At 37.7% G+C, this 21,534-nt stretch overlaps 1 protein-coding gene across 7 annotated transcripts in view; it reads right to left on the bottom strand.

Moving 5' to 3' along the window:
* Positions 1-5,514: 5,514 nt before the first annotated feature.
* Positions 5,515-21,534, bottom strand: part of PARN (poly(A)-specific ribonuclease) — a 66,971-nt gene continuing 50,951 nt past the window's right edge. For 5 of the 7 annotated variants that reach the window (XM_027468864.3, XM_038186741.2, XM_027468869.3 and 2 more), the window contains 3 exons: positions 17,582-17,771; positions 8,518-8,705; positions 5,515-6,485 (listed from right to left, as the gene is read on the bottom strand). In XM_027468864.3, coding sequence (XP_027324665.1) covers positions 6,433-6,485; positions 8,518-8,705; positions 17,582-17,771 — 431 coding nt within the window. In that variant the 3' untranslated portion in view covers positions 5,515-6,432. Of the gene's footprint in view, positions 6,486-8,517; positions 8,706-12,654; positions 15,294-17,581; positions 17,772-21,534 lie in introns of those variants that run through there. The other 2 variants (XM_027468868.3, XM_072023924.1) reach the window with 2 other exon arrangements.

Raw genomic sequence — 21,534 nt, forward strand, 5'->3', positions numbered from 1 at the left:
ACTGGAACATGTGTACAAAAGCTTTTAGCTCTTGCTTATAACACACATACCCTGATATTACATACCATATACACAAAAGGAAACCAGCCAAGTTCTCTCTTAAAACAGATCTAGAAGTTCGTGCATTCATCAAGTCTTTGAAAACCGTCAGACTATAGATGGGATTCCTCTCATGACACAGCATCCTTTTTATGGGGAAAAAAACAAAAAAACAAAAAAAAAAAAAAAAAAAAAAACAAAAAACACCTGCTGTTTCCTCAGGGAACTTAGGACTCAGTTTACATTTACATATAAACTAATAGAGTTTTAAGCTGAAGGCTTTTGATTATGAACAGAATGTGGTATTTCCTATCTAGTGTACTACACATGTACCACATATTACAATGTGACAAGATTATTTTTTCTTACACTTTGTACCATTGCTTGCAATGGTCTGCTCAAAACCCTCCTTTCCTGGATAGGAGTGTTTTGCTGACATGTGAGGAGATCATGTATAGGAAGAAAAGGTTCTTCTGTTCAAACTGACCAAGCACTTACCCCAGATCTGACATTAGACATACACTAAAAAGATCAGTTACATGTTAAATTCCTGTTCTTGGCCATTATTCAAACTAAAGGTGTGAGTCTCAAACATTCCCCTGGTACTTAAATAGCAAATACAAATCAGCAATTATTACCAAGATGTTACAAGCACTCTAAAATACCTCAGAGTCGCACCCTTTAAGAACATGAATAATTTATTTTAATTAAGGAACTCAATCTAAGTAATGAAAATATAGCAATCATTTTTAGGAGAATACAATACTAAACATTTAATGCAGCACTTACTTCCTAAAACATACTAGTACAAACACTTTGTAGCAACTGCTTCTCATATTGATCATTTGGAACCACCATTTCCATTCTTTAATCTTTTTTTCAGTAACAATTACTTAAACAAACAACATAATATGGTACAATCAAACAGAGTTATTAGTCTGTGTCGTGGTTTAACCCGGCCGGCAGCTAAACACCACGCAGCCGTTCGCTCACCCTCCCCCCTCCCTCTCTGGAGAGAAATGGAAAGTGAAGCCCGTGAGTTGAGATAAAGACAGTTTAATAAGACAGGAAAATAATAATAACAAAAATAATAATAACAGTAATAATAATAACACAATGGTGATAATAGGAAAGTAATAATAGTATGTACAAACAAGTGATGCACAATGCAATTGCTCACCACCTGCTGACTGATGTCCAGCCTAACCCCGAGCAGTCCGGCCCCCTCCCCCCAGCTAGCCACCCCTATATATTGTTTAGCATGACATCAGATGGTATGGAATACCCCTTTGGCTAGTTTGGGTCACCTGTCCTGGGTCTGTCCCCTCCCAGCTCTTACTACACCCCCAGCCTGCCTGTTGGCAGGACAGAGCAAAAGGCTGAGATGTCCTTGGCTTGGTGTAAGCACTGCTCTGCAACAATTAAAGCATCGGGGTGTCATCAGAACTCTTCTCATCCTAAGCCAAAACACAGCATTCCACCAGCTACTAGGAAGAAAATTAATTCTGTTCTAACTGAAACCAGGACAGTCTGTATGTGAGGGACTCTTGCGAAATTGAGGTAAAATTCTCTGGTAAATGATCTCTTCATAACACTGCATTAGTTGAAAATGATTCTTATCATAAGACCAGGCAACTGAATTCTTGTTTCTTTTTTCGGTAGCTCTATGCCGTTATAGTGAAAACTTGCAGCTTCTCAACAGTACATTAAAGAATACCATAACTGAAATTAAATCCAGCATATGAGAGGATTTAAAGTGGAGGTTAAAATATAGACTTCTTCCAAAAAATAGAGGGCCAATTTTAAAATATTGTGTAATTATTTGCAAATATGCGCCACTTTTGAGAATGCGGCAAGTACATGTAACTTCCCCTAACACAAGAATTTAGAATGGCAGATTTACAGACATGCATTCTGTATGTGGTTGCAGAAGATTTATTTTTGAAGAATAGGAAGCAGACCTTAATGAAGTCATCTAACTTTTAATTTTAAAATTAGATAACTGATAACACACATGTTCAGTCTTCTTTGAACATTCTAAGTGTACAATCACATTTGAGAAAGACAAAGATGTTTAAGCTAAAAGTTTAAAAGATGTATACGTAAATAACACATACATATGAACACAGACTCATTACTGAAAGTTCTTTACAAAGACTTCAGAATCAAACAAAAGAGCAGTTCTCACCCCAATAACAGTACCAAGTGTCTTTGAGACTTTTAAATGGATTTGCCAACTTCAAAAGCTGAATTTGAAGTAATCAACTCTAAAACAATGGTATTATCAATCATTTGATGGGTTGTAAGCATATCACAAATCAGGCTTGGCACAGCCAACCTCCAGATTTTCATGTTCAATTGCATACTAATACCAACCAGATCATATAAGTGACTCCAATAATAAAACAAAAAATCATTTGCAAGAATGTATTGACTAAAGACTGCTCATGTATGAGTACAGCTCCCAGTTATTTTCAAAAAAAAAAAAATGAATGCAAGGACAGAAATTTAACTTGGCACAGTTTCATTTAAAGTTTTCTGTACTATATGTACGAATAGATACATTCCAAATTAGTTCTTGAGCTGTGACCTACCCATGATCTGCTATAATGTTCATGGCCAATAACGATTCTCATAGAATATTAACTTATTTTTATTTTTTGAAGGAGCTTCATGTATACTTTCTAAAGCAAAAAAAATATGTATATATCTTTATTACATGTATAATGACCCTATAAATCCCAGCCTAACCCACCATCTATTGCTTCTCATCCAGTGAAGGTGCAGCAATATCTCTGTAAGCATATAAAGTTACCTCCGTTTCAGCTTAAAGCCACAACAGTACATTTAGTAAATGAATACACAGTTGCTTGTCTAAATGTACTGTGGAGTAACTTCAGGAATCTTCAGCGTACACATCTGGACAGCTGGCAATAGCCTCAACACTTCACTTCAGAAGCCAAGAACTTTTGATTACCAAGAGCATTCATGGGTTTTCTCGGCAGCTTAAGCACAGAGGACATTTTTATCTGCATTGCATTTACCATGATTTAAAGATACAGAGCACGTCCAGTAGACCAGACATTTTCTGGGCACCATGACAGAACTCAAAAGTTTGAAGAGCAAATTTTTTTTTTCTTCCAGAATCACTGTAAATTATAGCTTTTTACCTCTCTCCGTTTCTCCACTAGATGGATAGGTTTAATTTAGTTATCCATCTAAATCATCTGCAGCCTTTAGATTTTTACTCCAAAACAAGCTCAAAACTGAGATCAAGAATAGTCTGTTGCACTCTCATAAATGTTATCATTACTTGTTAATGCTACTCCCAGAAACGTTAATGTTATGTTCATTCCCCTCCAGGCTTCATTCTCTCTTACCTGTCCCTCTTCAAATACATGCTGCAGGGACACCCATGCTCTTCCCTTTCACTGTGCTATACAGTTCTCTTTTTTCTTTATTTCTCATCCACCATAAACTTACTATACTCCTGGATGCCAATCCTGTGCTTTCCGATACAAGCTAATACTGGTCACCCATATATACTTGAGATTGATTTGAAAGTTATCAATTTAAGTACAGTTTTAACTTGCTTTTCAATTCAAACAATGAAGCATTCAGTCACAATTGATAAACAATCATTATCAAGTTTCAGTCAAACAAGCACATTCTGACCCCTCTAAAGAGGTGGAAGTCAGCCCACCTACCTCACTTGCTTTCTTCATGTCCCAGCTTCATAATGAAACAGCATGAAGGATGCCTCACAAGTCATGTAAAAGCACATAAAACCCTAGAGATCACAACTCAAGACTTTGTAGCCATAAAGACTAGTGATGACAACCTTTTTGTTTCTTGTTTTTTTTGAGAAACACCACAACCACCACCAAATGCAAATTCTATGCACATATTTTAAACATACATTAGGAAACAAATGTGGATCTAATTTAAGAAGCTACATTCCTTTCCTGCTAGAATTAGTGATTTCATTTAACGTGAAGGGCAAGCATACTAAAAAACATACCATGAATTTTGATGCAATATAAATAGGGTCAGTTCCTCCTTACAACAGCATCTGTCCCTGACTGTTCTCCACCCAAACATTATATTAGAAATATCATAGTACCAATCTAATCACGTTTTATTAGTTTAACTAGGTGTTACCTCATAAAATCAAGCAGTATGGCAGGACTAGAAAACAAAATAGTATTTTCTTAAGGGGTATTAAATATAGCTAGAGATAAGTAACATCCTGCTCTCTAAAATGTCTATTCAGGTTAGGGAAAAAGGTGGAAACAGTGGTAATGTCTATTAACATTTGTAGCTTACAATATATACCCAGCCTGCTCTGGAGAAAAAAAAATAAATTAAAGGATTTAAGGTTCTATACTGTAGTGAAATTAAGACATTTTCCTGTGTTGGTATGTAAGTATTGTCATTCAAGACTGAAGTCAGTGCCAGACAGATTGTAACAGCCTTAAGATAAAGACTTTAGGTAGATTCTCTGCAACAGGCTCAAAAGCAAGTCTCTGTTCAAGAGCTATAATCTTACTGGGTATTTCTGGCAGTCCCTTTAAATGCTTTTGTATCCTTTCGACATCATAACTCTGAGCTCTCCCAAAAATACATTATGCCAGTTCTTTAGGATGTATAGCAAATAACAAACTCAACATTTGGTTAAGATTCTGTAATAAATTATTTATCTCTTATGGAGATGACTCATTTTATACACTGTTTGTTTTAACTGTTGCATACATTCTGAGAACTGAATTCACAGTTTCTTTGTAGGTTTGAATACTCAAGATAAAAGCAACTTAAGACTCAAGTTTTAGAGATGAGGACCCTCTGGATCCTTGAGAGCAGAAGAACTCAGTTACTAACTTCCCCTTGCATCACTACTAACAGTCTTCTTTCCCACATTTTTATGTAAGAATGTGATATTAGTCTGCTATTAAAAACAAATAAAAAAAAAAAAACACACCACCCTTAGTTCTACTACTCCAGGCAGTTCCAACTTTAGAAATAGAACATTTCACATTTGAGGAATTTAGATTTTTTCCTTTTGCAATGCAAGTTCAAGATAGTTCTCCCAATCATAAAAAAAAAAAAAAAAAAAGCCATACCTTCAGACAGGTTATTGCATTGTTTAAGTGACAATGATTCACACTGTAATGTAAATACAATCCAGTGAAAGCTTCTTAACCACTTCTAAACCACTCTTTCAAATAAATGTTTTGAACTTGCTGTTTTATAAAACTCTTTTTCCAAGGGAAATGCACAGCAATTTGCATCGTATTATAACAGGCTTGCTTTTCCTGATTACAATTCACAAATATCTTGAAAGTAGTCCATGGACCCAAAGGCTCTGCTAGTCACAGGCTGCAATCATTATGAAAATTAAAAAGTGTCATATTATGTCTTAGCAAAACAAGAGCACATGAAAACCATTTCAGAAGCTAATAAATAAAAACAAACAAATTCCTAAGAAAATTTTTTTAATTTTCATTTTATGGAAATACATCTTTTGTTTTTATTTCCATGATACAAAAATGTTAAATATCAAACATTTTCTGAAATCTACCAATGCAGATCTTTTTTAAACAAATAAAGGGCTGGTGCAGTTAGCAGGTTTGTCACAGGTACCAAAAAAACATTTTTACAAAAACCCCACAAGCTGGGGAAGAAGGTGGGGAAGAAATAGATCAAGACTTAAGAGTGAAAACAGCAGGATGTGAAAACAAAGAAAAACTACCTCCCACTAGGATATTCATGTTTGAGAACCACGTAAGTTAAATTTATTTTTTTATTTGTTTTAAAAGGATATGGTATGTGTAAAGTTAGTATTTAGAGGAACACTGGCTGCACTGGGGGTGGAGAGTGGGAGTAGAGAATGAAAAAGTAAAAAAAAAAAAATTCCAGATAGAGTAACTGGTAGAAAGCAATATGTGAAACTGCAGTTCTACCTGTGTCAAGAATGCTGACATCACGCATACTGACATTGCCTTAAAAAATATCTAAAGATTAGGAGATTTGTGGTAAGTCCCCTCAAGCACAGGAAACAGCCTAGCATGAAATCAGAGTGCCAGTTTTTTTTGTACATTTCATAGCCAGCATGCCAAAGGAGGTGACCAAAAAACATTTAGTCTTGCTTCTTAAATCTAACATCATTTACGACAACAAGGATTTCACATGATCAACAACAATCATATACTAGTTAATATATGCACAAGTAAAATTGACAGTGATTGTTCAGTAAACAGTTTAAAATAATTAAACTGATTTTCAGGACACATACTGCTTTGTTAACACCATTTATATTTAAATAAAGTATGGCTTCCAGGAGGTGTGTTCTTACAACTGCTGTCAATCAATTCCACTTGTTCAGGCAGTTGTTTCCTACCATGTTTCAGGGACTTCAAAAATTTCAGTGGAACTACTTGTGAAGCTTCCTAAAAAAGGAGTCATAGAATACTATATTAAAGATTTCAATATACAAACACTAAAAAGAACAAAAAGTCAGATCAACAATCTTTCGATTCGTTCAAAGCATACAAATGACAAATTTTCTTCTCTACAGCAAAGCTTTAGATATGTTATTTGCAAGTCAATATTTACAAAGGGAACCCAACAGACTGTTTATCAATGGGTACTAAAATAAGTTGACTTAGTTTTTTCCGAACGAGTTGAAACACTAATGAACAAAGAAAATTTTCTGAAAGAAATTGCTAACAAGTTCAAACAGAATCAACAACAAATAGATCAACAGAAATCAATTACTTTGTGGTTTAAATTCACGTGACCTAAGGTTACTTGATTTCAACATACGCCCCCCTACGTTATTTTTATTTTTATTTTTTTTTACAGGCGCAGAAATTTGTACAACATTGCAAAAATATAAGGTGAAAAATAGTCACCTATCTGCATTTAGCCAGACAAACAATTAAAAGGTATTTGGGCTAGAAAAATGTCAGTATTAAAGTCTGAAAACCAAAACAAAATAGAATTATCCAACAGCCTAGGTGAAAAGTCTTCAACCAAATAAAAACCAGAAAGATTATGGTCAAATGCCACACAGAATATTACATATATTGATTTATAAGTCCTAACAGTTTTTAGAAGACAGGAAAAAGATTTGAATTTATATTTTGTATTGGAAACACTATTGATTTTCAAGCTTTAAATCTTGAACACTAAACAAGGCTAAAAAATAGAAGATTTACAAAACAGATAAAGAAAAAACATAATTCTGGCAAATCCATATTTTGACACCTTTACAGAGGTCTACAATTTCTTTTGTTTTTCAAAATCTGTATCTCCTGAAAGTGAGATTCCTCAAGCTTTAACAGCTAACAGTTCATGAAATGTGAAAGATCTGCTCACAGTCCAGTAACCTTTCAAACAAATGTAGGCTTACTAAGAACACGTTAGACTGCAAGAACTGGGAAGGGTGACTGTGACCCACCCATCCAGAATGTGTGGAATGGATTTTAATAACTCTCAATTTTCATCACTATCTTGTCAATTAATATCAGAAATAAAAGCACAGCTAAGTGATACATAAATGCAAAACGATCAAAAATCTAAAGGGCCTAGTGAATCCTGTTACATCAGCATCTATTTGGCAGCTTACTGCTTCACTGAATTGTCTTAGAAAGCCAACATGTTCTCAAGAGATGTTCTAGGGAGGCACTGTGGCAAGCAGTGTGCTGGAGGGGCAGGCAGGTTGGCTGTCAAAGTTTTGGCTTAGTTATAAATGTAGATAACATTCCGACCACAGTGAGAAATTGCATTGGTTCTTCAACTTAAATAAATAATCTCACAAATGACAGTGAATAAGGGAAATTAGTACAATGTTATCAAGATATACAGTTTAAGTTCTAATATATATAAGTGCTACTTAAAAGGGCACATATATTAGCTTTCAAGGCAGCAGGTAGTTTTATTAAAATGGACTTATTTGTAAGCAACAGTTTGTTTAACGACATATCTTGCAGATCAAGCTACAGGCATTCAATTATGCTATGACTTTAATTAAGCTTAAGTGAAAAGGTCTGCATCAGGTAAGTCTTACAACTGGTGATAAAAGTTTGTTGAATTAATAGGATCTACTTTAGTGTTTTACTTCCAGAATCCTTTCAGTTTTGTTTTGATAAAGTTATCTGATTTTGCATAACAAGAAGGTCACATAAATGAAAAAAAAAAAAAAAAGCTATAAATATTCAAAGAGCTTTATTTTAAGGAAGAAAGTAGGCAAGAAATCAAATACTTCTTCTTTTAGTTTGTCTCAGTTGTTTTGTTTTCCTTTTTGATGCCAGCTTCAGTTTAAACAACTCACAGCAAAATGACTTATAACACTGACTTACTGTGTTACACTCATAGAAGTCCAGAAAAGTTGAGACATTAAAGAAAAATTCAATTTTGTTCAGGTTTAGGGCAGTTCCAAACAGAACAGAAAATCATAAGCAAGAACATTGCTTTTACCTGCTGGAACTTGTTCTTTCTTGATCTTTTTGAACTTTTTGGCTCTCTTCTTACTATCTGGGAGGGGCTCTGCACAGGAGTCTGTCTGATTGTATTCTGGATCTTCTCCCTCTTCCACATCATCAGAACCAGTTTCTTCCTGAATAGGACTCATGCTTCTCTTTCCCACTGTACTGTTACCTGTAAAACTGAAATGCAGGTGAAATATTGTTATGGACAAGTTAAGAATAACTATTACATAGGTATTAGTTACTATACATCTATTAAATGCTTATGAAGGTAGTAGAATAAACTAAGTGATATACCATGAAATTATATTACCTGGAAAATCCGACTTGCAACTTAGGGAAATAAAGGTGTTCATTGAGCTATTGATGTCTCAGGCTTAGCTGTTATTCTGATGAGATTGCTCATCTCAACCGTAATTAAAGCTGTTCTCTATCCCTGCTCGGGTTTATTTTTTTCCCCTCTTCGTCATGAAAGCTCTTGCATATAACTGAATATCTATTGAGAATGCTCATCACCTATTAATCCCAAAAACATACATCTTCATATTGAAGGATTTTACATGCTAAGTTCATCCACTCTCCTTGAACTATATGCAGTTGTAAAAGTATTTCTACTATACAGAGAAAACAACCAAACTCAGTGTAATAAAAGTTAAAAACGGGTCTTAAAGTGAGATTCCTATAATCCAACAAACTGGTGAAATAAAAATCACAAAAAGTTGCACATATTTTGTAAGTAGCATTTAAATTGAAGTCTGATGAGCACATTACAAATATTCACTTAGAGCTCTATTTCATTCAGCATACATTGAAATAACACGGCATAAATTTCATCCAACTATAATTCAATTGTTAATCTTCCTTGAATGCCAAATGAAAATATTAAAATAAAGTAAAACATAAGTGGCAAAGAAGCTAATTAAAAAAAAAGAGTTCCCATCGAACTTCTAGCTATTTAAGTGTACATTTTAATATTTTTTCAGAACAACAGATTAAAAAAAAAGTAGTTTTAGGCTTATAAACCTTTAGTTTTTTGGTAAAACCAACACAAAACACTTCTTTTATTGAACATTCTATTCAATGCTTATATTTAAAAAAAGGAATATCAAATTATAAAACAAAACTAAAATCCTTTTTATTTTTTCTTTTAATCTATCATATCTGGAAGCATGGTGTTTCAATAAAGTTTCAGCTAAAGGATTGTCAAATTTATCTGTACAGTTTTGTCTTTGAAATAGACTTTTGTTCAGGTAAAGCCTGGACAATTTGCAATTTAAAACAGACTAATTCTGGAATGTCCAAAGGTAGTAAAAAAACATGAAACATATGATTATACTTCGTCTTTTACTTCCACTTTAGGGATGCACACACCATTTACTTTGATGAATGGCTGGCTTATCCTGCAAATGTTCACATACAGAACACCTTCTTGCATGATCTCTTACAAACCTTCATTTCGAGTCACACCACAACTATGATCAATAAAAAGATGTAAGCCAAAAAGCTGGAGAGAACTATTTGTCCCACATACACATTTCAATATTGCAAAACAGAAATAAAATATGTCTGGAAAATAAAACAAGTCTTTTTAAGAAAGTGCATTTAGAAAATGAAAAATGACTTTTATATTTAAAAGAAATGTTTGGATTTTTTTCTAAGAATTCTACCTCTGGGAAATATATTCTGAATAATACATAAGGAAGAAAATTTAGGAGCCACAAATTACAATCTCAGGATTAGATAAATGATCAATAACCGTTGACTTTTATGCTTCCATTCACTGCATGGATTCCACATAAACACATATTAGGTGTTTTTTTGTTCTGTTCTTCTTTGTCTGAAAATAAGGTTCAAGACTACAGGAACATAATTTTTTTCACTTAGCAATAGTAGTAAACCAGTATGGTTGTATATATAAGTTAGAACACTACTCAGATCAAAATTCAGTTTTCTAATTATACCAGCTATTTTGGAGTATGTCCATGTTTCTGTCTCAATTTCCTTACTCCATTGAGAAACAACCAAACAAACAAAGTGGAAAAAGCAAACAAACTACTAGTTATCAGTAATTTTCCAATTCAGATATACTGGTTTATACTTTCTGGACATCTGAAGCATTTAGGAGAAAGTGTTACATCAACCATTAGCAAAGATGGCACTCAAGTTTCAGAACACAAATGTACAACAGTTACCCATGCAATAATATGATTTTTCAAAAGGAAAAAAAATATATTTAAATAGGTTCTGAAGTTTCTTTTATATTCTGAATTAAGATTTTTATTCTTTGTTTTTAAGTAAAATTACCAGCCAAGTTTGGGGGAAAAGTAAGAAAAGCCCAGCATACACTGCCAGCTGGCAAATCTATCTAGTGAACACAATGCAGCTTTCATTTCAATTAGTGATGATCGTAGGTGTGGTTCTGCACCTCTTCAACAAAGGCTCAGGATCCACCAGTCCTTTTTTCCCAACCTCTCCCTTATGTTGGCCTATTTTAATGCCAGCCTGCTGGCAAAAGTAACTGGGATGAATACCACAGAAGGAAGATGGTAGAAATCTAAAATCTATATTTTATTTTCTACTTCTATTCTTAAATACAACTCCAATCATCAAAGAATATAGTATTTTTGTTAAATCCCAGCAGCATGAGTAACAACATTAGCACTAAACGCAATTTGATGAATCGACAGGATGTGGTGGACTTACATAGAACTTTGCTGCCCAAAAGAGCACACTCTACCTGATTAAAATGCTCACTAACTCTGTAATGTCATTTCTAAATTGTGGCTACTAAATAGCAGCAATCCAGCTAGTGCTACGGTAATTACTTTGAAAGAATCCGAAAGTGGAGAGGAGTAAAAGTGGGGGAAACCGTTATGATGATGTAGCATTAAGCATTTTCCATTTTGGAAAGGAATGTCCTACTTTTGAAAGGACCAATTCCATCATAACTGAGTATCTTGAATAGGCCTAGATACAGACAGACTTTCAATTTCAAGCATTTCCCAATTCTTATCCTCTAACAAACAACTATACACAAGCGTTTCTATAGAAAATAAACTGTAAGAGAAGTCACTACAAACTCAGTAAAGGAATCATCAGCAGAAACACAATAACATTTAAAAAAATAAGATAAGCTATTTTCAACAAAATTAAGGCATGCAAGAAACCAGTGCTACAACTGGGAGCCTGACAACAGCAGATGCAGCACTCCTGGTTTTAGCTAGAAAACTTGTAAGGCAAAATGACCTATCACTTTCCTATTCTTTATGCTCATGTGAGTCTTCTGCCATTAGCTTATTTTATTTTACTCATCCTTACATGATGATTAGGAAAAGTAGTAAATGCAAGCAGAAAAGGATATCTAGTTTTTCATAGAACATAACCTATTTTTCATGCTATGGTTTAATACCATTTTGCAGAGGAAAGGATCCCAATTCCATGCGTTTAACCAGTCAAGACAGTTGGCAGGCAGCTATTTGCTCAGCACAACACAGCTCATGCAGTACACAGCCACACAAGAGGCCATGGTCCATCCATTTTGGAAAGCATGCTCTGAAAAGGGAATGGCTTTAGAGGAGTGGATCCTATTAACTACTTGGAGTTTTGCATTTCCTCTGCTTCTCCATCCGACGTAAACTGTCAGGCACCTTTCCATTAAAACTAATTTTTATATGTAACAGTAGTAATACGCTACATGACAGGAGTATATATTAATTATAAATTGTTGTACCTTGTAGCTACTATGATACAGCATTTTCTGAAGAGAAGTTCCTCTGTAACATTGGAATATAGTTTGTTTCTAAAACAGGAATTAATAAACCCTCATTACATACTTACCAGTCTGACAATCTAAGACAAAAGGTTGCTTATAAGAAATAACTAACAACTTCTTTACAGAATGAAAAACTAGCCAGAACGTATTGTCAGAAGCTGACAGAAGCTGATGCAGTAAGCTTATTAAATAATAAGTAATAAAGAATGCAGTAACATGAATCTATTATAAGAGATCAGCTGCTGGATACACCACAGCATTGAGTGCTTAACTATATATGATTCAGATTAATCTGGATGAATATGCACATATGCACACACAAATACATAAAAATAACCTGGACAAATACAAATATATATAACATTGTATAAAAATATTTACATATAAGCATATATAAATATGTATTTATTTGTAAGATATCTCTGTCTGGAAACAAAAAGAAAATCTATCTACAGACAGCTTGAGTGAACTGAAAGAGCACTGAGTGTGCAGTTACACGTTGTGTCTAACCCGGTGTAATTGCCAGCTCACACTTACAGAGGAAATATTTACAAAGGACTAATTCACAAGAGAACACAATCTAGCTAGTAACAAAGAGAAATAAAACAAACAAACAAACACATGTCAAAAGAGCTGCATGAAAGGGAGTTTGGACCAGAATAAAGTCACTTTATTATTGGAATAACAATAGAACCAAAATTCATGTAATGGCAATTATAAAATTGTCTATAAACAAAATAAAAGACTACTATCTAAAGCTATCAAAGTGTTGATCATCAAAAAATAAGGATAGCAAGGCTGTTTCTTGAGGAATTTCTCAATATTAGAGAAAACAGATGAAAATCTTTCAAGGAGATAGTGTTAAGGCAGACAACTCACTGAGACATAACATTAAGGAAAGAATTCGCTAAAAAATTTATTCAGCAATTTTCCAAATTACATATTTGTGGTCGTCCCCAACTTCTTTGAAAAATAACAAGTCTGCTTTCCACATTTACTGTTTTCCAACATATCTGTTGAAAGAAGAAGTTGTCTACAGTTCATATCATAAGCCACCACTCTTAGTGTCTTGCCTAGAATCTGTGAGATACCCGTAATACCTGTGTATTTCAGTAAGGAGAGAGACTTCCTCCAGTAGAAACAATACTATGACTTGGGATTTCTTTGCAATAGACTCAAGATGTTCAATATGTTCAGACTATTTAATACAGAATTAACTATAAGCTACAGACTTGAACCTTAGCCACCAGGTACCGAGAACACATGTAAACCAGTGCCAGGACAATCCTGAGTTCTTCATCTCTTCACAGCATGTATTCCCAAATTTTCCTAAGTACAATAGTTTAATTGAACTAACTTCATGACTTCATTTGATATGGATTTTATCACCAGGTTCTTCCATATGCTTTTTTAATTATTATTATTTTTTTTAAGGAATCCAACAAGTCTAACACATTTAGAATTCCCACCATGATAAAAGGCATGAAAATCTGACACCTAGGCAAAACACACACCTGTATTTAATTTTGCAAAGTAGGCAAATCATAAGCTCATGTAAGTGAGAAGAACAAGTTTAGTACATTTGTTACATGATAACATTTACTGGAAGATATAATGAGAGTTAGAACTTATCATAGCATTCCCAAGAAAGATAAAGCAGGAAAAGCTCAGTGTTGGTTTTATGCCCATCTCATTTGGTCTGTTTAAAGAGAGGGAGTGGAGGTGTGTGAGGGAGAAAAAAATTAACATCTACACTAATGTAACTTATGCACTCCACCAAAATGTGTTTTTTCCAAATATATAATTTATAGAATTTTGAAAAACTAAGAATACCAATGACTTGATAGCTGAATTATTTAGTTTTATTAACACTGAAAGACTCTTTCTATTCACACCCACACAGATCACTGAAAAAAAAAAACAAAAAAAAAAAACTCACGTTCTCTTCATATCTAAAACATCTCTTCAATAGTGTGGGTAAAAATGGAACAAGAAATACACACAGCAACCTACTGTATTGGAATCAAAACAGACACCTCCTGACTTAGCTAACTAGCTAAGTATAATACTTATAATACTAAGTAAATAGCTAACTATTTAAAAACAAAAATAAAACACTTTTCAAATTTTACTCCTAAAACTCAAAGCCTCACAACCATCATGCACCTATAATGCATTGAAGACAATTTTCTGACACGGGTGGTGGAGGAGCCAATGAGGTGGGGGGTGCTCCTGGACCTTGTCCTTACCAACAGGGATGGGCTTGGTTAGGGATGTGAAGATCGGGGGCAGCTTGGGTGCAGCGACCATGAGATGGTGGAGTTTAAGATGGAGCTTGGTGGAAGAAGTAAGGCTAAAAGTAGGATTGCAACCTTGGTGCCTGAAGATTGGAGGATAGCCAATGTCACTCCGGTCTTCAAGAAGAGCAAGGAGGAGGATTTGGGAAACTACAGGCCAGTCAGTCTCACCTCTGTCCTGGAAAGGTGTTGGAACAGCTTATTCTGGATGCCATCTCCAAGCAATTGGAAGAGAAGAAGCTTATGAGGAGCAGTCAGCATGGATTAACCAAGGGGAAGTCATGGTTAACCAACCTCGTTGCCTTCTATGATGGCATCACCAGCTGGGTAGATGAGGGGAGAGCAGTGGATGTAATCTACCTTGACTTCAGCAAGGCTTTCGATACTGTCTCCCATGACATCCTGATAGCAAAGCTGAGTAAGTGTGGGATAGAGGAGTGGACAGCAAGGTGGGTGGAGAACTGTCTGACTGGCCAAGCTCAGAGGGTGGTGATCGGCAGTGCAGAGTCCGTCTGGAAACATGTGACTAGCGGTGTTCCCCAGGGGCCAGTGCTGGGTCCAGTCTTGTTCAACATCTTCATCAATGACGTCGATGAGGGAATAGCATCTGCCCTCAGCAAGTACGCTGATGACACAAAGCTGGGAGGAGTGGCTGACAAGCCAGAAGGCTGTGCTGCCATTCAGTGAGACCTGGACAGGCTGGAGAAATGGGCAGGAAGAAACCAAATGAGGTTTAACATGAGCAAGTGTAGAGTCCTGCACCTGGGAAGGAGCAGCTGCATGTATCAGTACAGGCTGGGGGATGACCTGCTGGAGAGGAGCTCTGAGGAGAAGGACCTGGGGGTCCCGGTGGACAACAGGTTGGCCATGAGCCAGCAGTGTGCCCTCATGGCCAAGAGGATCAATGGGATCATGGTGTGCATTAAAAGGAGTGTGGCCAGCAGGTCAAGGGAGGTGATCCTCCTCCTCTACTCTGCCCTGGTCAGGCCTCACCTGGAGTAATGTGTCCAATTCTGGGCTCCCCAGTACAAAAAAAACACAAGGATCTCCTGGAAGGAGTCCAGCGGAGGTCCACAAAGATGATATGGGGCCTGGAGCATCTTTCCTATGAGGAAAGGCTGAGAGACCTGGGTCTGTTCAGCCTGGACAAAAGACTGAGAGGGGATCTCCTCAGTGTGTATAAATACCTGAGGTGAGGGAGACAGAGGGATTTGGCCAACCTCTTTTCAGTGGTTTGTGGGGACAGGACAAGGAGTAATGGTCACAAGATAGAGCACAGGAGGTTCTGCACCATGCAGAAGAATTTCTTCACGGTGAGGGGGACAGGCTGCCCAGGGAGGTTGTGGAGTCTCCTTCTCTGGAGATATTTAAAGACTGTCTGGACGCCTACCTGGGCAGCCTACTTCAAGGAACCTGCTTTGGCAGGGGGGTTGGACCCAATGATCTTTCGAGGTCCCTTCCAACCCCTTCAATTCTGTGATTCTGTGATCATCATTTGCCTTCCTGTTTCTGAAGCACAACCTCATCTGGACTGCCTAAGATGGTAATTTATACCCTTCACTGTGGCAGTATCACCATGGAAAGTCATAAAAAAACCAAAACACACAAGACTACCTTTAAAGGAGAATCCAAAGACAAGTTTTCAAAGTTTCCAAATGACACGTGTCCTAGTTTTGACTGGGCTACAGTCAAATTTATTCCTAGTAGCTGGTAAGGTGCTGTGTTTTGGATTTAAGATGAAAATAATGCTGATAGCACACAGATTGCTTAGTTGTTGTAGAACAGATGGCAGACCTAGGACAAGTGACCCCAAGTGGCCAAAGGGATGCTCCACACCATCTGGCCACATGTGGAACAACAAAGTGGGGTGGCTAGCTGGAGTGGGGCAGGGGACCACTGCTGGACATCAGTCAGTAGACGGTGAGCAATCGCATTGTGCATCACTTGCTTTGTTTAGTATTTTATTACTATTTTCCCTTCCTTTCCTATCCTATTAAATTGCCTTTATCTCAACTCTTTTACATTTTTGCCCCTGATTCTCTCCCCCATCCCACTGCAGAGAGGGGAGTGTGAGTGAATGGCTGTGCAGTGCTCTGCTACTTGCTGGGTTAAACCACAACACAAAAGCTATTTAGAGGTGTAAAACAAAGAGGGATGTAATTCTTTTACTTTGGTTGTAAGAAATGGTACTACTACAACTGTGTGCAGTTGTACTGTGTGCAGTTCTGGGCACCACAGTATAAAAAGGACATGAAACTGTTGGAGAGTGTCCAGAGGAGGGCTACGAAGATGGTGAAAGGCCTGGAGGGGAAGACGTACGAGGAACGGCTGAGGGCACTGGGCCTGTTCAGCCTGGAGAAGAGGAGGCTGAGGGGAGACCTCATCGCAGTCTACAACTTCCTCGTAAGGGGGTGTCGAGAGGCAGGAGACCTTTTCTCCATTAACACCAGCGACAGGACCCGTGGGAACGGGGTTAAGCTGAGGCAGGGGAAATTTAGGCTTGACATCAGGCGGGGGTTCTTCACAGAGAGGGTGGTTGCACACTGGAACAGGCTCCCCAGGGAAGTGGTCACTGCACCGAGCCTGTCTGAATTTAAGAAGAGATTGGACTGTGCACTTAGTCACATGGTCTGAACTTTTGGGTAGACCTGTGCGGTGTCAAGAGTTGGACTTGATGATCCTTAAGGGTCCCTTCCAACTCAGGATATTCTATGATTCTATGATTCTATGAACAAGCTCAGAAGCTGTGAGTTGACCTGCCCCCAGTATCGTAATATTTTAAAAGTTTGTCTAACTACTAAATCCCCTCCACTCCTTTACGTATGATCTTGTGACAGGCGATGTACCACTATCGATTCATGTGCAAAAAAAAAAAAAAAAAAAAAAAGAAAAGAAAAGAAAATACCAGATAAAAACTACCTCAGAAGTGCTAGACTTAATAAAGTGCAATAACAATACAACAATTTGCAATATGGAAAAAATCTCACCTGTTAACACAGTAGTATCGACTCTGGGAAACGTAAGGTGCACATTGAGTTTTTAACCGCTTTCTCTCCATCTCCTTCCAACTATCTTCTGTACATTTTCTCTTTGCCTGTTTTTCTTCATGTTTTTTCTCAACATATTCAGCATATGTCTGGATCCTATAACTTTCAGCATACCTGCTGGTGTTTACAGCTATGGGGAAGAAGAGTGATGTTATATACAAAATGCTTAAATTACAAACACACCCTCCCCTGAGATAACTTAGTGTGAAAAACAGAAGGCTATTTGTTCAGTTCATAAAAACTACTTTTTCTAGTTCCACTATTAGTGGTAAAATAAGTATGTAAATAAATAAATGTTGTACTATCCTAAATTCACATTGTACGTTTGAATTAAACATTTAAAACATTTCTGAGTTAGACTTCTTCCAAGAAGGGTTAATTCTACTGAAGATTTCTCTTTTAAATTAGAAACCATCAATGCTTCACTCATAACCCTCTTCCAGATTGCTTGTTGGCAAGAAAAGAATTCCTGGATTTTTTCCCTTTTAGTCTCACTATTTAACCCAGCAGGTTTATTTTGCAAGTCTGCCAGGAAAAGACGACATTTGCACAGGCTTTGCCAAAACTCTGATTGCTGTGAAACATAAGCTCATTTGAGCTGCATTTTTTGAAGCACAAGATACCCGTGGAAGCAGTACTTAACTAGCACCCAGCTGTTCCATCCTTGTATCTTTCTAATGTTCTGTCTCCACTTAACTAAAAAAGACTGCCAGTTCAAGGTAGAAGCATTTTTGTCAACACAAAATTAGAATCACTTAAAGAAAACTTTCAGTGCCTTCACTCAGCAACAGTTTACCAACATAGAATCATAGAATATCCTGAGTTGGAAGGGACCCTTAAGAATCATCAAGTCCAACTCTTGACACTGCACAGGTCTACCCAAAAGTTCAGACCATGTGACTAAGCGCACAGTCCAATCTCTTCTTAAATTCAGACAGGCTCGGTGCAGTGACCACTTCCCTGGGGAGCTTGTTCCAGTGTGCAACCACCCTCTCTGTGAAGAACCCCCTCCTGATGTCAAGCCTAAATTTCCCCTGCCTCAGCTTAACCCCGTTCCCGCGGGTCCTGTCACTGGTGTTAATGGAGAAAAGGTCTCCTGCCTCTCGACACCCCCTTACGAGGAAGTTGTAGACTGCGATGAGGTCTCCCCTCAGCCTCCTCTTCTCCAGGCTGAACAGGCCCAGTGCCCTCAGCCGTTCCTCGTACGTCTTCCCCTCCAGGCCTTTCACAATCTTTGTAGCCCTGCTCTGGACACTCTCCAACAGTTTCATGTCCTTTTTATACTGTGGTGCCCAGAACTGCACACAGTACTCGAGGTGAGGCCGCACCAGCGCAGAGTAGAGCAGGACAATCACCTCCCTTGACCTACTAGCGATGCCGTGCTTGATGCACCCCAGGACACGGTTGGCCCTCCTGGCTGCCAGGGCACACTGCTGGCTCATATTCAACTTGCTGTCTACCACGACCCCCAGATCCCTCTCTTCTAGGCTGCTCTCCAGCGTCTCATCGCCCAGTCTGTGCGTGCAGCCAGGGTTTCCCCGTCCCAGGTGCAGGACCCGGCACTTGCTCTTATTGAACTTCATGCGGTTGGTGATGGCCCAGCTCTCCAACCTATCCAGATCCCTCTGCAAGGCCTTTCCACCCTCATTCGAGTCCACAACTCCTCCAAGTTTGGTGTCATCAGCAAACTTGCTCAAAATACCTTCTATTCCTACATCCAGATCGTTTATAAAAATATTGAAAAGTACCGGCCCTAAAATGGAGCCTTGAGGGACCCCACTTGTGACCGCCCGCCAGCCTGACGCAGCCCCATTCACCATAACCCTTTGGGCCCTGCCCATTAGCCAATTGCTCACCCATCGTATGATGTTTTTATTTAGCTGTATGGTGGACATTTTGTCCAGTAGGATCCTATGGGAAACCGTGTCAAAAGCCTTGCTGAAGTCCAAAAAAATCACATCAGCTGGTTTCCCTTGGTCCACCATACAGGTGATCTTATCATAAAAGGAAATCAGGTTAGTTAGGCAGGACCTACCCTTCACAAACCCATGCTGGCTGGGACCACTGACTGCTTTGTCCCCCAGGTGCGCCTCAATAAGTTCGAGAACCATCTTCTCCATGATTTTACCAGGCACTGACGTGAGACTGACAGGCCTGTAATTGCTAGGGTCTTCTTTCTGACCCTTCTTGAAAATCGGCACAACATTTGCCAGCTTCCAGTCTACCGGGACCTCTCCAGACTCCCAGGATCGTTGAAAAATAATTGAGAGAGGTTCCGCGATGACGTCTGCCAGCTCTTTCAGCACCCGTGGATGAATCCCATCCGGACCCATGGACTTGTAGGGATCCAGGTGGAGTAGCAAATCCCGCACACGTTCAGGGTCGGTTGGGAGTTTGTCATCCCCACCGTCCCGGTCCTCCAGCTCAGGGCACCCTGGGTCCCGAAGCCCATCATCGGCATTGAAGACAGAGGCAAAGAAGGCGTTAAGCTTCTCTGCTTTGCCTATGTCATTGTCTGTGAGGAGACCTTCCCTATCAAGGAACTATGTATTCTTTAGTTCTCCTTTTTCCTCCAAGTCCCAGCATCTTTGCAACTCTCAGCCTTTAATCTGGAAGCCAAGCTCTGGCCTGAAGTCATCACTATAACAGATGAATCAGCAAATTAAACTGGCTGTCAGCTGGTGTCCTCTACCACTTTCAGCCTAACTCACTGAAAGAAAGTATTGTAAACTAACCAGCAAACCCGTTTTAATCTAAAACAAAGAAACAAAATAACACATTCTTTTTCATGCATGTCTGCTGCACATTTTAAAATACCATAATAGTAAAATGGAGATAAAATCCCAATTTTATTACTGCACATCTACCATAGAAATTTCAGATGCATAACCAACCTTCTGATCCCAGCTGACGCACTGCCATCTTAAATACAGAGCATTCTGTACTACCCCTAGCCCATGCACAACACATATCATGCTCTGACATTGCAATTCAGACAGGTAAGGTAGTGGATTTTTTTTTCTCTTTCAGAAAAAAAATCTTCTATTCTGCATATTGGCTGCAGTAACATGAAATTAAGCATCTGCAATACAAGTCATGGCACATGACTTGTGCCATGTGCCTACACAAAACTACGAAGTTTTTCAAATGTACATAAAACTCGACAACACGTTTTTATATTTAATTTTAATCCCAAGAATAGGTAACTGTAATTATGATTAACAGTCTCATGAGACTGCTGCATTAACCAGATACATGTTAAACATACCTCCCGTCACCCCCCTTTTCTTTATTTTGAACTGTGAAGTTATAGGATCTGTTTGAAGAATTAGGAGCATATTTATTGCCCATGAAGTTACAGTACAGGCATCATAAATGAATTAATAATGCTCACTGAAGTTACTGCATGCCAACTGACATTCCTAAGGGTAAAATTTGTTTAGTTAGACTCAAGCATGTTTTTACTTGCTAAAATCAAGCACACAGTTACCATGGATCATCTGATAAATACTGACTTGTTAAAACACAATAATCATTTCACATTGTTTGTTTTGCTATAAACTACGAACCAGAGTTATGGCTCATTCATTTAATTCCCTGGCAAACTCTGCTTATATATAAGGAAAAAATAATCCTTACGAATCAGCCTAAAGATAATTCTTAAAAATTATCAGTATGAAAGTTAGACGAACTGTCTATCCAAAAACACTATCTTGAAGCAAGACCTGTATTTTATGCAACATGTTCCTGTTGCCACATACATATTTTTACATATATGTATATGCATATAAAAAGTTCCAAAAAGATAAACGCTGGATATAACTCTACACTGAATTTGACATAAAATATGCTAAAGTGCAAACGCTTTATGCATTGAACAACTGAAATGAAGG

This window comes from Anas platyrhynchos, chromosome 15 (assembly GCF_047663525.1).
Source record: "Anas platyrhynchos isolate ZD024472 breed Pekin duck chromosome 15, IASCAAS_PekinDuck_T2T, whole genome shotgun sequence".
Classification (NCBI taxonomy): domain Eukaryota; kingdom Metazoa; phylum Chordata; class Aves; order Anseriformes; family Anatidae; genus Anas; species Anas platyrhynchos.